The 17,459-nt window shown below is 42.8% G+C and overlaps 2 protein-coding genes across 5 annotated transcripts; one reads left to right on the forward strand and one right to left on the reverse strand.

Annotated features, from left to right (window-relative positions):
• Positions 1–780: 780 nt before the first annotated feature.
• rab3c (RAB3C, member RAS oncogene family) lies at positions 781–11,946 on the reverse strand. Of its 2 annotated transcripts, none has more exons than XM_069178075.1 (5): positions 11,836–11,946; positions 9,690–9,914; positions 6,374–6,492; positions 3,484–3,608; positions 781–3,175 (listed from the first exon to the last, which is right to left on the reverse strand). In XM_069178075.1, the coding sequence occupies exons 1-5, from the start codon at positions 11,851–11,853 to the stop codon at positions 2,985–2,987; spliced, it is 678 nt and encodes a 225-aa protein (XP_069034176.1). In that variant the 5' UTR covers positions 11,854–11,946; the 3' UTR covers positions 781–2,984. The 2 variants fall into 2 exon arrangements, with proteins under 2 accessions (XP_069034176.1, XP_069034177.1); XM_069178076.1 differs by lacking the exon at positions 11,836–11,946 and adding an exon at positions 11,144–11,392.
• Positions 11,716–16,182, forward strand: LOC138215743 (ATP synthase subunit C lysine N-methyltransferase). Of its 3 annotated transcripts, none has more exons than XM_069178074.1 (6): positions 11,716–11,819; positions 14,151–14,324; positions 14,973–15,077; positions 15,258–15,398; positions 15,480–15,530; positions 15,652–16,181. In XM_069178074.1, exons 1-6 carry the CDS (start codon positions 11,817–11,819, stop codon positions 15,835–15,837), a joined length of 660 nt encoding a protein of 219 aa, XP_069034175.1. In that variant the 5' UTR covers positions 11,716–11,816; the 3' UTR covers positions 15,838–16,181. The 3 variants fall into 3 exon arrangements, with proteins under 3 accessions (XP_069034175.1, XP_069034173.1, XP_069034174.1); XM_069178072.1 differs by lacking the exon at positions 11,716–11,819 and adding an exon at positions 12,466–12,673 and having other exon boundaries at positions 15,652–16,182; XM_069178073.1 differs by lacking the exon at positions 11,716–11,819 and adding an exon at positions 12,466–12,664 and having other exon boundaries at positions 15,652–16,182.
• The last annotated feature ends 1,277 nt before the right edge of the window (positions 16,183–17,459 follow it).

Genomic DNA, 17,459 nt, shown 5'->3' on the forward strand with positions numbered 1-17,459 from the left:
TCTAGTGGCGCCAAAGTATGTACGTCGTGCTCCAGACTGTGAGTGTGTAAAGTTTTGCTCTAGTGCGGGATTACCGGACATTTATGTACTGGAAAAGAATAAAAGGGGGATTGTTATTCTGCAACCAAAGGAACAGCCTGAGGAGGAGGAGGAGGAGGAGGAAGAGGAGGAGGAGGAGGAGGGAGTAACGGAGCATCAGACCACCGGTTCACTGCCCGGAGACCCGGAGAGGTAAGTGAAACCCCAACACTGTTGAACGGCCTTTTAAACTGTGGGGGAAAAAAAAAACACAAGTGGGCACGAATCTAACGCAATGTAGCAGATGGGAAATAGACAATTTAATAGTGATTAATTATTCATAGATGGATAGATATAGAAGTGTAACATTGAAGTGCTTTTATTTAAATACAATCTGTCCATCACTGGATTTGACTTTCTAAAAAAAAACCCGGACCATGTCATGTTCATCCATCGGGTATCCACAACCTTTTAGATGTCGGTGCAGGCGTGTCGCTGTGACACTAGGTGGTGTACGTCGTCTTGAAAATGCCACCCAACCCCTCCTCCACGTGGTCCCGCGCAGCGAGAGAAGTGACACGGAGACCCGCTGATAGAATTTGATTTATTTGCTATAATCTCAAAAACATACTTCTTACTTTGCTTGCACTCCAAGAAATAAATATATTCAATTATAGGCTATGTAAAGTGTTTTAAAATGTGACCAGATTAACTGTTTGGATGTCATTAACTACTCCTCTGTGAAATGAATCTTGACTTGGGATCGTTACAATAATTTATTTCATGGCTATTGGCATCAAATTATGATATCACACATACACAGATGCGCGCGCACACACACACACACACACACACACACACACACACACACACACACACACACACACACACACACAGACCCATATGTACACACATTATGCACAGGATCTTTGAACTAGTATATGTGTAATCCCTTTTCTTGGAATTACAACAGCATGGCATATATATGGCATGGACTAAATTATCTCCCTGACTATCTTTTACAAGGACACTGCATTTTGACGTGATAATACAAGTTCAATCAACACCCAACAGTTAGCAGGAACGGCATATAGTACGTGAATACAGTTGTACAAAAGGTATACACAAACAATACACTATGTTACGTAGTTTGTCTCTTCAATATGGCAGGTACACACACACACACACACACACACACACACACACACACACACACCAAGTCACATATTCTGTGGCTGCAGACACTGAGTGAAGCACGCACTCCTTTGTTAGAGCTTGTACATCAGTTTCAGAGCCACTCTGACCAGCTGTCACTCACACTGCAGATAGTCTTTGTACTCGAGGACAGGAGGAACTATGTACAGGGTTTAATTCATAAAATATTGCACTTATTGGCCCATTGCATCTCACAGCAACTGCTATGACAATGCTCCTAAGTCTGTAACACAGAGTGATATATACAGTGTCTTATAATATAAATCTACATAGATACGTCAGGACTGACTTCATGCGGGGTTTTTTTTTTTTTGTTGCTTTTATTCAACTATGCATCAAACAACCGACGACGCTAAAAGAATTGTAATGTTTTGGCATAACTGTTTTTTTTGTTTTGTTTGTGGATTTTAAAATAAGCTACAACTTTTATACTACAGACTTATCATTAAGACACTACAGTACAGTATATGCCTGCAGGGGGAAGCTTTCCATTTTAAACTACTGTTTGTGGTATTTTCTAAGCAACTTACTAAGATTTTTTTTTTCTTTCAGGAGGGACTTAATTTTACAGCACAAACATGACATTGAAGCATGCTGACTCAAAACTTAAACAATATTTGTTATATATGGCTGTTTATTCCATGCCAGAGCTGATCATATGTTGTATGTCGTACACTGTGCTGTGCTTTGACAGTGTCAGATTTTTATTTCATGAAATGCTGGATAATTGCTATCATATGGAGTTGAGGATGGTTAGGTTTGGGTAAGGCCTATCCTTAGATAAAACAGCACATATTGATTTTTTTTTTTTTTTTTTTTTTTTTTTTTGGCAGCATGCTCATTGCATCAAACTATAAAGGGTTGTCTTAGAGGTTAAGCACAGAGAAATAGTTGCTTTTAAGATTTACAGATACACTTATCAGAGAAATCACACATCTACAGACAGCAAAGGGTGGAATAGTACTCACATCAACATTATACATACTGGATTCGTTCCAAAAGTCAGCAGGACAGAAGGACTTACAGAGGCCGTGTTGGAGATGCTAAAAGGCCACTTCTTTTTCCCCAAGGTAGACGATTTCTTTTTTTTTTTAAATGGCAAAGTTGCAGTCATTTGTGACTCAGACGTAATACTCGCACTCATGCAAACCCACACTCACCTACTGTACAGTCACGCAACAGCCACACTCCTCATACACACACAAAAAAGCCGCTACATCCCGTAGTGCACAAAATCATTGATTTGGCAACTTTAGGAGACAAAATAAACCTATAAAAGGAAAATACTGTACAAAAAAAATAGAAAAAAATAATTATTAAAGCACTCACTGATTCTTTCCCTCATTGTATAATTATTCTAGGTCTTTAAAGATTTTTAAAGGTTTTAAGGATTAACTGTACAGTATGACTATGAACTATTTCCAGCCTTATCAAACATACTTGTTTATAACCATACTAACTAGCCAAAGAATGGGAATATGGTGTCTCTATATTCTAGATATCCTGTAATGTTACACATTTTACAATAGCCATGTCTGTTTTCCTGGTTATTTGCTCTTGATATAAGGTGATAAAGTAGAGAGATAATACGACAGCATTTTGTAATTCTACCACTAAACAGGGTTTTGAACTGTAGTCCAGAGAAAGCAGCACTAGCAGGAGTGACAATGCTGAGGGAGAACAATACTCTGCACACTCTACCACCTTACGGGACCCCGTGCTGCTTTCGTTTAGCGCTCCGACGTCGGTCACTAACAGTTGCATCCGGGCTGTTGGAGGGGCGGAGCGCTGTCTGTGAGTTTGGCAGTGGGTGCTCCCGTGGTGACAGCCGGATCCGTGTCCAAGCTCTCGGACATCTTGTCGCAAATTAGGTCGACGAGGCGTTCAAAGGTCTGCTTCACGTTGATGTTGTCCTTGGCGCTTGTCTCGAAGAACTCAAAACCTTAAGATGAGGGAGATCAAGACAAATGTGAACATACAGAAGAGGCCACGGCCAACTAATGATCGTAAGATCAATTTAATGTGTTTGTCGCGACGGATATGACTGTTTTTGTTGCTTCTGAAGGTTGCAAACAGTGCTTGATTCTTTTTACTATTTCTATTATAATCCCAAAAAAGAAACATCAAGGCAAGCGTAAAAGAAACAAAGGGCACGGAAATCATATTTTTATGCAACAACATGATGATGCCACCCAAGTTAAAAAAAAAACAACAACAACATGAAGTGGTGAATGTTGCTCTTAGACTTACCCAACTGTTCTGCCAGCAGTCTGCCACTATCCACCGAGACCACTCGCTCTTCTTCCATATCACACTTGTTCCCAGCTAGCACCACCTGTGCGTTATCCCACGAGTAGGTTTTTATCTGGGTCGACCTGCAAATAATCAGAAACAAACGCATAAAATGATATCACATTCAAATTACCGTTGTTGCTCTGTTTTCTGAGAGAGTATCAGGCTTGTTTTGTGTCACTTTTTTATTGGACTGGATCCATCGCAAACGGACAGAAAGACGAAAGGGTGGAGGACATCATGAACAGTTTGTTCGCCATTCGGGCAGTTCATGAACTGCTTTTGTTTGACATCTTGAATGTTTGAGTCACCGACGGCAGCAGTGGGGAAGTGGTTCAACTGGTACTTCATAATGAAAATATGAAGTCAATATTTCTCAAATGTAAGTTATCTTCTCTTTTCTACTTATTTGTAGTTTGTCATACATAGTGGCACCGTAGCAACGCAGGTTATTAGCTTTAATCCCACCCAAACATATTGGCAACACTGGTTTGTCACCTAATATGGTAAACCATCAGTAAAGCTATCTTATATTGTGTCATTGCGGTCATAACAACCAATGTAAACAATGAAATATAATCTATAAAAACATTTATTGAGAATTTTTTTTTTTCTCCAATACATTATTAAGCCTTATTAGTTCCTAATATTTATTATTTATATTGTTGTCATGCAGTTTACTGTGAATCAATGAGGTGCTTGCAACTGTTCTAATCTCTACAGGATGCTCACAATATGGGAAGGAATTTAAGGAACACATTTCTCCTGTGGTGTTGCAGTTTCACTGAAAGTAGGGCAGCGAACATACCACGGGCTGAAAACTGGAGAGAAAAAGGCAGCAATTCAGGAAAGAAGAAGAAACAACGACGGAGAGGGAGAGAGCACGCAGCATCATGTTGGCACTCCTCCTCTCTCTCTCTCTGTCCAGTTCAGACTCGTTATAGCAGTTCAGATGTGGGTCACTTTGAATCCAACTGCCGATATTTTTCACTGACAAAAAAAAAAAAAAAACTGCTTGTGTTTGTATCACAACTAACAAAGCTCCATATGCAGGCGATTGTGGGTCCATAAGAGTCGCTAAATTAAAGAGGCTAAATGCTTTCATGTTGCTGTTGTAATTATTTCAAGTTTATGTGTAGAACAATATTAATATGATTCATTTCTTCAAAGTCCAACATTTGATGTCAGCGTTGCAATATTTCCCTGTTTTGTCTGTGACACAGGCAGGAAACGAGCACGTCACGAGCTTAATTCAGCCACAGTCGGGGAAGGAGCCATTGCCATGGCAACCCTCCCCCCTTTTTTTTTTTTTTCTGCAACCTTGTCAGAAGGAACAAGGGAAAGAGAAAGTGGAATTAAAGCCTGTGGCAAAGGCACAAAAAAAAAAGGAGGATACCGGTTATGTGGTCGGTAAAAACTAAAAAAAAAAAAGAGCCTCTTCTTTTGTACGGATTTGTGCCGTCTGGTAAGTGAGGTCACAGGTAACGGTCCGGGATCGTTGCTGCCGGTGACACACTTGGCTACATTAATTAAGATACCTGTCACAGACTGTGCTCAGACTGCAGTGTTCCATCAAAGTGTCAGACGGGGCCTTTTAAAGAATAATAGGTGTGTCTGGCTCCGACCTCTCTTTACAAGAAAGCCTTTCCTGCTCACGGTGACGGGAAATTCATCCGAATACAAATCGGGCCGATAACGTGGAGTGCTTTAAACACAATTCCTGCTAATAATAGCGTTCAGCCTCCCAGCTGTACGTTGCTTTAAACATTTCATCCCCGCTCGAAGAACGCAAGGTTTTAAACACGCGTCTGGTTAGGTTAAATGAAACCGCTTCAGCCATGACGGGTCCGTCCTAAAGCAGCTGTCAAGTGTTGCCAGCTATGTGACAAAGGCGAAGTAGACGCTGGCCTTTTAATAAGTGATTGTCATAGTCCCACAGTGATTGCAGGCCACCCGGCATGCAGGTGAGGTGTCAACTGCAAAAAAAAAACAAAAAAAAATACCACCATCGCCAGTGTATCACATCTTTTCCCTGCAGCTGATACAACAGAAACATCATAAGAATATTAATATTATCAATCAGAAATGTTTCCTCTCAAACCTGCACAATTCTGTGATCCCGTAACCTCCTGGGGCCGCCAGAGAGAGAAAACTGTGAGACAGCAAGGCGTCGATAAAGTAGAAAAGGACCATTTCCTATTGCAACACCTCACGGCGTTAAGAGAAAGATCAGCGACATGTAAATCAAAACGCGTTCCTCCGCGACGGCAGCGCTGAACCTCCTTTGTGTTTCACCAAAGCTTCAGAGCCGTTGTGCTGTTCTGGTAACGTGTTGTTTCTAGTGCAAAACTCCTAACCCACAAACCTGGTCCTCTGCGGCTGATTGAACGTGGCCTTCCGAGTCCCGTTTTAGACACGAATGCATCATCATAAATCACAGCCGTTTGGGCTCGGCTCAGAGTTACTAGTCAGCCGGCAGACACTTGTGTCGTGACTCATGAGCGTACCAGAGCCACGACCTTGACAAGTTTCCTCTTGATCCTTCGGCCTGACGAAGACGCACACAGTACACCATATGACAAGCCTGTCAAATATTACACAGAGAGAGAGAGAGAGAGAGTTTGGGGAAGGGAAGCAATTTTGAGTCGTAGATTTCGGAAGGAAAAAAAAAAAAATAAATCACGTGCAACATCAACCGGGCCAGATATCAACTCGCTGCATTACGGCTGCAAACGGGAAGCCCGCTTTTAGACGCGGACGTGACGCTCAGAAACGACATAATTCCCATCCAGATTTCAAAGATGACACTTTGACGCAAAACTGTCAAAAATGGGGAAGTGTGACTCACCAGTCCTGCACGGCACCGAAAGACTCCTCGTTGGTGATGTCGTACATGAGGATGAAGCCCATGGCCCCGCGGTAGTAGGCGGTGGTGATGGTCCTGTAGCGCTCCTGGCCTGCCGTGTCCTACATACAGACGGCATGATTTAGCGTTGTGGTTTTGGCGGCTGGCTGATCTCTTAAGACGTTCAGGTTAAGCGACGTCGCCGCGGCCCCGCACGGCGCAACGCAGGATACGCAAGTCCATCATGGTAAATGAGCAGACGTGTGCATCGTTGTGTGCCACTGTGCATTCATATCAAGAGATTTTTTTTTTGGTTTGAACTGGAACGCATATTTTAGGTTGCTAAATCCACACTTGCTCGTGGCTTCGTCAGCGCTGAGGAAATGATCATTGCACTAATTGCCTCGCTTGGCTTTGCGTTAATAAGGTGCCAAAAACAGCGATTTTCAGTTTTGGCTGACGGGATTGATTCTTTCCTCTCAATAAAATAATCGCTCAGCTGTGTTAAACGTCGGCTGGTGCGGCGTTAAGAACTCGGCTCGCCGTGTGTATTTCTTAGAAAAGGGGGTAAAAATGAGAAGTGAAAGGACTTGAACGTCGGAGAAACCGCTTGCTGTTCATGGTAAGGCTGAACAAATTGCTAAGAGGAAAAGCAAGTGATTACACAGCCCTTGAGGAGTAGTACAGTGTACACAGATTACCTTGGCAACAAGCAGTCGCTGCAATCTCTGCAACTTCAAATGCTTACCGAACAGATGAAGCTTCGCGTTTGCGTATGAGCTGCCGTGACCGTTTTGATCCTCGTCCCGATTGTCACTAAACTCTCCCGTAATCGATTACAATTCATAGACTTGTTTTGCATTTCCAGCTACATAACGAAAAATCTAAAAGACACCCCTGTTGTTTATGCTGCGTGTTTAACCGCTGCTGTTGTACCCGCGACAGGTGTGTTTGCCCCGGCTTCTGTGAATCGTGACAGGGGACTTCTGGCTGCTCCACTCGGCTCTCTTGTCAAACAGAGGCCCAACAGGCGGCGCTGGATTGTATTTACCGCATCAGTTTCGCTTTCTGTCAGTCTGCACATGGCTGCAACAGTGTGCCTGTTATAGCCAGAGGACAGCTCTGACCTTCACTCCACAGAGACAGGGCTCACAGCCTGCCGAGCTTTCACACACACACACACACACACACACACACACACACACACACACACCACGGCGAGGACCCTTTTGTTCGTTTACAATAACACAAAAACAAATGTGGACGTGTGTAGGTTTCGTGTCAGCGGCTTGTCTGCGTAGAATAAATAGTATCTTTTGTGGAGTGACAAGCTGAACAACGCGGAAGATGATGATGAATGTGTTTCAGTGATTTATTTATTTTTTTAGTTATGTTTTGTTACTTTGCGTACACCAAGTCTCGTTCCGGTCATCTGAATGCCAGTTTACCCTCCAGCCCGTTTTCTTGTCTGAATTTGAAGTCTTTCAGTCACCTATTGATTCTTGGCCGAGTGCTCGACAATGACCTCCTTTGCGTTTCCAGGCTATTTTGGTGAGTCGGTTTTGCTTGTTCTCAGTGAAAAGACACAGTGGGACAGGGGAAAAAAAAAAAAAAAAAAAAATTCTGCTTGAGTCCGGAGAATTTGAGCTCCTTGAAAAAGCTTTGCTTGTAGCCCGCCGCTCACCGGTAATCAATCGCCAGAACTCTTCTTCGCTCATTGAAGTGAGTTTCTATTTTTCACGAGGATGAAGTTGCCAACACGGTTTCATTCACTTCAGCCAAATGCGACAACGGGGACGACTCTATGATGCATTATGATGCTTTTATCTCTTGGCAGATTAATGGTGCGACTACCACGGTGACATTAGCCAACACCCATCACCTTAAATGGCCGCTTATTGTACGTCTCAGCTCTCACTCAGCCCAATTAAAAGAGACAGGCCAATTGTCTGGACACGAGGCCGGTCCTTTTTCTCTCCGTGTATGCTTGTCTTTGCTAATGACGTAAACGCATTATCCCGATTAGCCAGACATTTGACAAACCCGAGCTTCCACATCCTGACGGAGCGCTTTTACTTTGTGTCTTTATGTGATTAGCAAACACCTCTGAAGGAAAGCTGGCGTCGGCTGTAGGATAAAAATAAAAGAAAGCGTGAGAGAGACTGACGGGAAAAGTAGTGAAGTGAAAGAGCCAGAAAGAGTGGAGCTTTTACGTATCTTTCTCCTCGCTATCTCAGACAATCTGCTTCCACAGCTCAGAGGAACTCCTAATTAAACAGCCGCCGACATTCTTCAGTTTCCCACACATTCACAGGAAGGTGTTGCTTCGGCGTTCTTCCCCACTGTGTGCCAAACTAACACTTACTAGTCTCCTGTCAGTGCTGTTGAGACTTCCATCTGTCTTGCGTACTTATATCGGAGGGTTAAACCAAGAAAACACAATAAGCTTTACAGAGTTAATAAAGCACACGGCTCGATACGCCACATTTTTGACATTATAAAATGTCTTACAGAGTAATAGTCCTTTTTGTATGAATTCATTATGTAAAATATTGCTTGTGGAGATGTCCTAGTCCATTATTACTGTTTACCTGTTTGTACCTGCAATGCAGAAATGGTAAAAAGAAGTAGGGATTTGCTTTAATTATACATCTCACACGTTGACTGAAGTTTATACAACATAACACGAATCCTTTCTGTAACGAGACATGAAAGGAAACGCGTGTCTCGGCATACTAAGCAAGCATGATCTGTCCTGAGAGCCTAAACCCGGACTGAAATTGAATTAACGCAGGTGATCCCTCGTGTGCCGCTCTTTTTTTCTGAATGGCCGAGCATACTGGCCACAATGGCCCGCCTTTAAACTTATTGATTGAAAGAGGACGATAAGGGCTGAGGTCAGGACAAAGTGGGCACCGCACATGCAGTGGATTGACAGCCTTTTACCGACAGTATTCACTCTGTAGGAACACAAAGATGGAGAGAACAAGAGAAACGAGGGAGCAGGGCAACTCGGAAGAGCCCAAAGAACAAACTGAGACGTGATAGCAAAACATAGCAGCGGTTTGTTGTACGTTGGTGCTTTGTAGCCTAGAAATGCATTTTCTATCTTTATAAATTGCCATTATTGCTTTATATGTATATATATATATATATAATGAAGTTATTATCTGGTGTTGACCAGTGAAGGAGTGCAGCATGAACAGAAATAACATACCTTCGATTGCAATTTTATGCTCGTTTCATCTGTCTTGGTCAAAATCAAACATTTTGTGGCTCCCCTCTAAATGTTTAATGTTTGGATGTGAATATTTCATACCCAGATCTGCAGTTTGATCCTCTTGTCGTTCTTGTACACAGTCTTCACTTTGAAGTCGATGCCCACTGTGCTGACGAAGGCCGAAGTGAAGGCGTCATCGGCGTAGCGGAACAGGAAAGACGTTTTGCCCACGCTGCTGTTGCCGATGATCAGCAGCTTGAACATGTAGTCAAAATTTTGGTCCCCTCCCTCTCCCTTTCCTTTCACATCCTGAGTGGCAGCCATCTGCAAAAACAGGAAGAGATGTCAGAAAGAATGCATTCAGCGCTTAACCGTACATGTTTTTTTTTTGGAGATAGATGTGAAACCATCTTAGAGATCGTTTGCTTTTTCACTTGACTTTGAACCATTTCGGTAAACAACCTCTAGTTAACACACCAGGAAGTACAAGAGAGGTGAGGACATAGATGCAGTATGCAGAGTACTACAGTACAAGCTTGCTGTACAGGCCGCAGATCAGAGGTGACAGAAGGCTGTGTCAGGCAAAGCAGCATGACCAACACAGCAAGCTGTTGTATTGATGAGCATTAGATAACCAGGATTTAAAAAAAAAAGCTGAGTTTGTCTTTTTGTGTTCTAAGCCCTTTTTTCCTTAAAGGAGTTTCTTTGATGAAACCAGGGGATTGTTATAATTGTTATGAACCCAAGAGAAATAATTAGCTCATAAATAAAATTCAGATTTTGTTCTTTTTACGTACCGGTTGAAATACTGTTTTTAATTTTCAAAGTGGACCTAAAACATGTCATACCTCCTTTTTTTTTTTTGCAGGGTTTTTTTTTTTTGCAGTTTTACATTTAGGACATTGTCATTCTGCCTCAGAAAAGTTGTCCTACCAGAAATACAGCCACGTTCAAGCAAACATCAAATCTCTTCCGTGTCACAACTGCTATAATGTCGTTCAAAGGGCAGAACAGGAATGAGTCTCGCAGCGCATCTACAGCGAGCGTTTCCGTAACAGCAGTCAGCGGTCAACGACCCGAGAGGACGAGAGTACTACGATCAAGATGACAAGAGCACAGTCATCTTTGCCCCAAGGTGAATGTTTTGACAAAGACCCACTGAGCTCATGTGCTAATAAGCATGTGCATCCAAAGCTCCCTCTGTAACGAGCCCGTGCAGTTAATAAAAGATGCCGGACCTTCCCATCCTGCACTGAGGTTCTGATCGCTTCCGTGTATGAAACACCCACCGAGGGAGGCTTTGCAAGGACACCGTTTTCAATATATCATTGCAATAATGTCATTTACGCGCACCACGATAATAATAATAAAAAAAAAAAAACACCCAAAAAACATGCATTTTGATATGAAATTACACGACGTAGTTGAGCAAGGATCCGCACGCCGGCTAACGTTAGACGAGCAATTCTGGGCAGGAGGTCATTACATCTATTCATGAAATTCTTCCACATAAGAAACTAAGAAAACGCGCTGAGGACATTGTGAGAACAAACCTTGTTTTGGAGGCCTCGCTTCTTATCTGTATCTGCACCTGTTTCGTACGGTACAGGTTTTTTTTTTTTTTTAATATATATATATATATATGTATATATATATATATATATTGGAATCTAGTGCAGACGTTGGTTTTCTTCCCCCCTCCGTGTCTCTCTTTGGAGCGCCGAGCAATTTCAGCACCTGGGAGCTGTCCCCACCGCTTCGGATCTGGCACGCGCCCCTGAGCTTGACGAGGCTGGCTCGCGTGAGATGAGCACGAGCAAAAGGAAAGCGAGTTTCGTGCGTATCTCTGACGTCACGGGGGGGGGGGGGGTGGTGGTGAAGAAATCGGGAGTTGTAGTTTTTTGCGAGGTTCGGGCGCAGAAGGGGAGGACGGCATCAAAAGTACAGCTTTGACTACATTACTCGGCATGCAAGCGAATCACAGCTGCCAACAGCTGTGTGATTTACTGTGGAGACCCAGAGGAAGAAAAAACAACAACCTTACGGTTCAGCTTTTTTTTTTTTTTTTTTTTTTTTTTTTTTTTATCAAGCATCAGACATGCATCGCGCCACAGACGCTCCCTGTCGGTCAAGACTACAGCAATAAAGCTGCAAAAACCAACGTGCAGCCTGTCACCGTCGAGTAAATAATGGCTTATTGCTGAAGGCTTAATAAGGGTTTCAAATATGGTAAAACGCATCTTACCTTTCCATACAAGTCCATCTGTCCTCTAATATTTCACCTGTTTGTGTTACAACTCGCTGCAGTATCTAATAAACTCCCTGCTGGGCAGCATCATTTTTTTTTTTTTTTTTTTCAGGAAGCAATAGCCTCTCCTTTTGCGTCACTCTCGCTCGGTACTTCTGACGCCCCCCCCCCCCCCCCCCATCCTCCCCTGAAGCTGGAGCACCGCTTCAGAGAGCAAGCGGCTGAGCGATGTCTGAGTGCTGATGAATATTGTTATCGTGGGCCTTTTCAATAGGAGCAAGTGCAGGAGGAGGCCGCGGCGGAAGTGGAAAAAAGAAAAGAAAAAAAAAATGGACATCTTTGCAATTGTAATTGCACCGCGGCCTCTTTTTTTTTTTAGGCGGATTCAAAAACCTGCATAATTAATTGGAGAGGTGCAAACGCGAATGGGTAATATTACAAGACCATAAATCAGCACCAGTAGGCTCATACTAATTTGAGCATTTTCCTGTGAGCATCTGTAGTTTATAAATTAGGAGCCTACTATATCCTACTATTCACCCCCCACCTCCTCCTCCTCCACCTCCTCCTCCTCCTGAAGCCTACGGCTGAGCCTGTAATAGTCACCATGTCCCATGACCCACAGCACTAGACACAGCACATGAAATAGTCCCTAACTTTCGGAGTGCGACTCGCAGACGGACCCGGGCTCTGGCTGTCAGGCGTATCGGACCGAGCAGACATGATAGGACGTGTATGAAGTTATAGGGCGGGATATACTGACTGATTGGCCTCTGGCTGGATGATCTGTGTGTGCAGGCTGCCGAGTGCGCAGCAGACCAGGGGGGTAGGTCAGGTAGGCTGCACGATGTCCGTCTCTGCACACGTTTATGTAGCTACCTTCACAAGTGTAGGGATATATACACACATACAAAGCTCTCTCTGTGTGTGTGTGTGCGTGTGCGTGTGTGTGTGTGTGTGGCCTGCTCATAAAGCGAGTTGTTCACGCATTTGGTTGCGTTTTGCAGATTTTTTTTTTTTTTTTTTCCAGAATTGACAAATCCTCAAACTCTTGTCGGCGTTGTCTGAAGGTAGCTTCTGGAATAAGTTGTGCTCCCGGTCGAGCTCCTCGCGTCGTTAAGAGTAGACCGATCTGAAACAACACGAGCTGTCGTTTCAGATCTTTTAGCACATGACCGAGGTAAACAAAACTTTTCGAGAAGGTTTTTGCTTGAGAAAAGGCCGCTGCAGCGCCATCTGCTGTCGGAAAGGGTGCCCCTGTTGAAACTTGTAGCCCACTTGGCAGCAGGACAAGTCGGCCCTCAGAGGCTGCACTGTCGTAATGATTTAACAAAGCAATATTAGCAGAAATCAAAGAACTCGCTGCATCATCTTATCTCTTGATAGCGAAGTGAGCTCTATGTGTTTTACATTGTGACTTTTAAGTTATTTTAGATCTTATTTTCCAAATGAAATTCAAAAGTTTATGAAATGACAAATATTTGTAGAAAATTATTCTAGCATGAAATTAATACATTTGGTGGTTTTGAAAAAAAAAAAACAACCAACAACTATCAGACCTTTTTAAAGTTTTTAGTTTACAAAATGTAAATCTTGCTTCTAAAGACTGGATTCTAGGAAGATCCTGATTTATTTTTCATAAAACATTAGGAATCATACTCCTCAAAGCTGTAGATGGTGACCTGTTTCTTTACAGAAATGTCAGCATTATTTTTTTAGTGTATCCATGAAGCATTTAATAGCTCAACTTAGCAGGGCTGATATAATGGCCAATATTGGATTTTTGTGTCTGAATTTTGGCAAGATAGTCCCGAGAAATTGTCTGGCCCGATAATCAGACTGAATTTCTAATTTGTTTCACTTAACTCATTTAGTCTTGTTGGCGGGGGGGATGTTTTACACGCCTATTGTTTGTCTCTAACCGCCAGTCATTATGAGTGAGCTTATATTTTTGGCAACATCATTTTCAGTGGACACAGAAGCTGCATTTGTGGATTATTTTTCTCATTGATCAATGAAATATTCTGATTTTAAAGTTGTTCTTGTCATCATTTTATTGGTCGCCCTCACTCTCAATCCCTATTAAGATCTGATGGGTCAACGCTTCCTTCAAAGGCACAAACAGACAATGATGCACCAAACAGTTGTCACAAAAATAAAGCAAATACAAATTGTCCTAACAATAAATGTTTCTTCAATAAACCCTTCGAAATTGTTTTTACTCAAGAGTGAGCTATTCAGAAGATCTTTCGAGATCTTTCCTGACATAAAAGTATCGTTATCTAACAGGCTTCACTCATATCTCCGGACAGTTTGCAATGGAGGACTCCATTGAGGTGATTCTGCAAGACCATGGCAGGGCCTTTCCCACCAACAGACACCATCCCGTCGTGTCGGCCTGCACAGGTGCTCTGCTCACAGGCCTGTATGGAGTATGGAGCCTCTTTGCCACCCCCGGCTTCCGCAAAATCCCGCGGAGCCTCAAGGTGCTTGAGATTTCCTTGTTGTGTTTTCGTCCGACCCACACACACACACACACACACACACACACACACACACACACACACACACACACACACACACAGACACAGACACTGCCCCCCTTCAAATATCTTGAATGCTTTACGGAGAACTTCACCATCAACTACAGTGTTAATCTGAAGTTAATTTCATGTTTGTAGTGCTCGTGAGATGATTCTTGGCTGCTGACCGGCTATATTTCACATTGAACATGTAATAGCAGAAAAGTGGATTTGTACAGTATGACAGATTAAACCCAGGTTACCAGTGCTAGACACAAGAGAGTCTTGTTGAACTTGTAATTCAGACAGATATCGTGCAGCAAGTCCACTGACAGTGAGTCTGGAGATCAGACTCAAGGTTGTGGTCGCAGCAGATAGAAGACTTGTCTGTTGTGAGCAGAATACTGGTTTATGTGAAGCTTCTCCGAAAAATGTTTTAGATTAAGACCTCATGGATTTTAAAATTAGATTTTAGGTTGTAATTTGCACTTTTCCGTAAAATTTATCTGCAGTGTTGAAGCTCTTATTTACCAGCTCGATAGCAAGGAAGCCTAACAATAATTCCCCTACTACCTGTCACATGACTTACTCTGTGCTTGTACTGTGGTCCAGGTTCCTTATTTGCCCTCCAGTAAAGTTCAGACACTGAACACTATGAAGCTGCTTGAGGGACGAACAGGTCGCTTAGCAGATCTGGGATCAGGAGATGGAAGACTGGTGAGTGAGATGCTTCTCTCTTTGGAAAAAAATGTGGATCCAAATGTACAAATCTGACTGTAAAACTGTGTGTGTGTCATGATTCAAATCCATGCCAGCGTTTGTTGTGTTGTAAACGCCTCTATCGTTGCTCCTAAGCTACTTATTGTCATATTCCGCGCGCTCCTGTTTGATTTGCAGGTGTTTGCGGCCTCTGCTGCTGGTTTCCAGTGCACGGGGTTTGAGATAAACTCAATTTTAGTGGCGTATGCCAGGAGCAAGGCCTGCTGGACAGGAGTCCCCTCCAGCCAGGCAAACTTTGTTAAAAAAGACTTCTGGAAGGTAAGATTTTTAATGGAAATGACTGCTTCTCTTACACCTCATCAAAGTTGTGACATGTTTGTGTCTTTTCTTTTGTCACAGACTGATTTGTCTTCATACAACAACGTGATAGCTTTCCTTGCTCCGGGAGTGGTGAGTGGTTCCCCTTTTAAAGAATTACTTCTCTCCCTTGCTGTGGATCGTTTGATGCTGTATCGATAATCAGTATACCATTGAACTGATTCCTGACTTGCGTTCTCTGATTGGTTCACAGATGGAGGTGCTGGGTGAGAAGCTGTTGAAAGAGCTTTCCAATGATGCGCGAGTCATCGCTTGTCGTTTTCCTTACCCTAACTGGCCACAACAATCATCTGTTGGTTCCGGACTTGACAAGACTTTTGCTTATGACATTAGCACCGTGCGCTCACAACTCGGAAATGTCCCGAACACAGCGGCGTAATACAACCTCTCCCCCGGTACTGTCAAAACCCTCCTGTCACTTTGGTTTTTTTTTCTAGTAACTTAAAAGAGTACTAGACAAAGAACACGTATCCGTATTGGGTAATCAGAAACCCTTTTTGGAAATACAACTGTTGTCTGTTAGTTCTATGCCTGGTCAGGAGTGATCCTTCTGAAAGATTTCTTTGAACATTAAACAAGGATGAGCATTACTTTAAGAAAAAAAAAATGTCACATCATTTGGCGCCGGCAGTATTTGTTCAGTCTTTGCACCTCGAGCACAGACTGACTCCGTGCTATATTGCTGATGATCCTGATGTAAATGTCCTCATGCACCACTATCTCAATTATGGCAGAGCTCTCTTCCTAAGAGCTCCTCCACTACAAGTAATTTTACTTCTGTGTCATAACCTATCAATCCACTTAGTAGCACACTGGAAGAAACACGGTGAGGGAATATGTATTTGTTTTGTGAGGTTGTAGTTAGATTCACAATATTTCACAACAATTTGTATTTAGTGGCATTTAAAAAAAATAACAATGCTTCTAGCTTGAGGCCATTCTGGGATGTCCTCCATCTGACTTTCAGACAGTCACGAAGGGTTAGGCACAGAGACATTTTTATGTTGTGCACAGCCACTATACAGGTGGTCCAAAATAATTACCCGTGTCACTGACCCTTAGAGTACATCGAATAAGTAGCTGGGTAGAGAAATGGGCATTTTAACCTGAGAACTACGGTTATGTATGTAACCTTCTGTTTGTCTCTCCAGTGGACAAATGCTAAGCTTTTGATTTGTATTCAAATGACTATTTTATACACATTTTGAAATGTAGTATTTGGCTATACACCAATGAGCAATGAGGGTCTCTGCTGCAGGTAAAATAAATCTAAACATGCTTTTCATGGATATGGGATATGAGAATTTCTGCAGCCTTGGTGAAGGAATTAACGCTCTGTGGTGGGTGGTGTGCTTAAACTGTCTAACTGTAGCACCCGCAATGAATGACAGGATAATACTATCATTTTAGTTCATAGGTCATTACAATATACCTGCCACTGCAAACTAGAATACTAATTTTCCAGAGTACTGCCACCTCTACAACCTTTCATACCACTGCTTACATTCGGCGTAGTCGTTCAGTGAAGTCTCTCACTTCACTGCCCAGTTGCAATACGATACATGTATAGACCTTGGTAAACATCTAAGGGCAGAACGGGTCTGTAACCTGCACCGTGGGTGTTACAGTGCTTCAAATCGCCACCTGAGGGTGCCAGTGCTCCAAACTGGGTTTGCTGCAACAACAGGATAAGGTGAGCCTGAACAGAATACAGATACAGTGGTCCTCCTCTGCATAGAGGATATTTCATCGACCAAATATTTCACAATTCCAACACCTTGAAATATATTTTGGACCAGAATGTAAAAGGAACACTCGCCTGCCCAGTTTGCGTGAACAAAATAAGGAAACTACAGCACATGTCTGTCTCTGTTATTGTTGTGACTGGTGATGGGGATTAACATTATTAATCGTCAGGTTCTACGCGCTGCTTTATCCACTTTCCATTTCATATCTGTGTCATCACCAACACAAATGTACACGCAAGGAAATCAATATCAG

Source organism: Embiotoca jacksoni, unplaced genomic scaffold (genome assembly GCF_022577435.1).
Source record: "Embiotoca jacksoni isolate LCO1_2020_lvr unplaced genomic scaffold, fEmbJac1.0.p SCAF_8, whole genome shotgun sequence".
In the NCBI taxonomy this organism is placed as follows: Eukaryota; Metazoa; Chordata; class Actinopteri; family Embiotocidae; genus Embiotoca; species Embiotoca jacksoni.

What these genes read in the sequence shown, in the direction of transcription:
- LOC138215743 (XM_069178072.1), top strand. Translation starts at nt 12,620, where the DNA reads ATGATCTGTGTGTGCAGGCTGCCGAGTGCGCAGCAGACCAGGGGGGTA. An exon ending in GATCAGGAGATGGAAGACTG is followed by an intron (nt 15,078 to 15,257) that starts GTGAGTGAGATG and finishes TTTGATTTGCAG; the next exon opens with GTGTTTGCGGCCTCTGCTGC. An exon ending in TTAAAAAAGACTTCTGGAAG is followed by an intron (nt 15,399 to 15,479) that starts GTAAGATTTTTA and finishes CTTTTGTCACAG; the next exon opens with ACTGATTTGTCTTCATACAA.
- rab3c (XM_069178075.1), bottom strand. An exon ending in TTCGGTGCCGTGCAGGACTG is followed by an intron (nt 3,609 to 6,373) that starts GTGAGTCACACT and finishes GATTATTTGCAG; the next exon opens with GTCGACCCAGATAAAAACCT. An exon ending in ACTGCTGGCAGAACAGTTGG is followed by an intron (nt 3,176 to 3,483) that starts GTAAGTCTAAGA and finishes CCTCATCTTAAG; the next exon opens with GTTTTGAGTTCTTCGAGACA.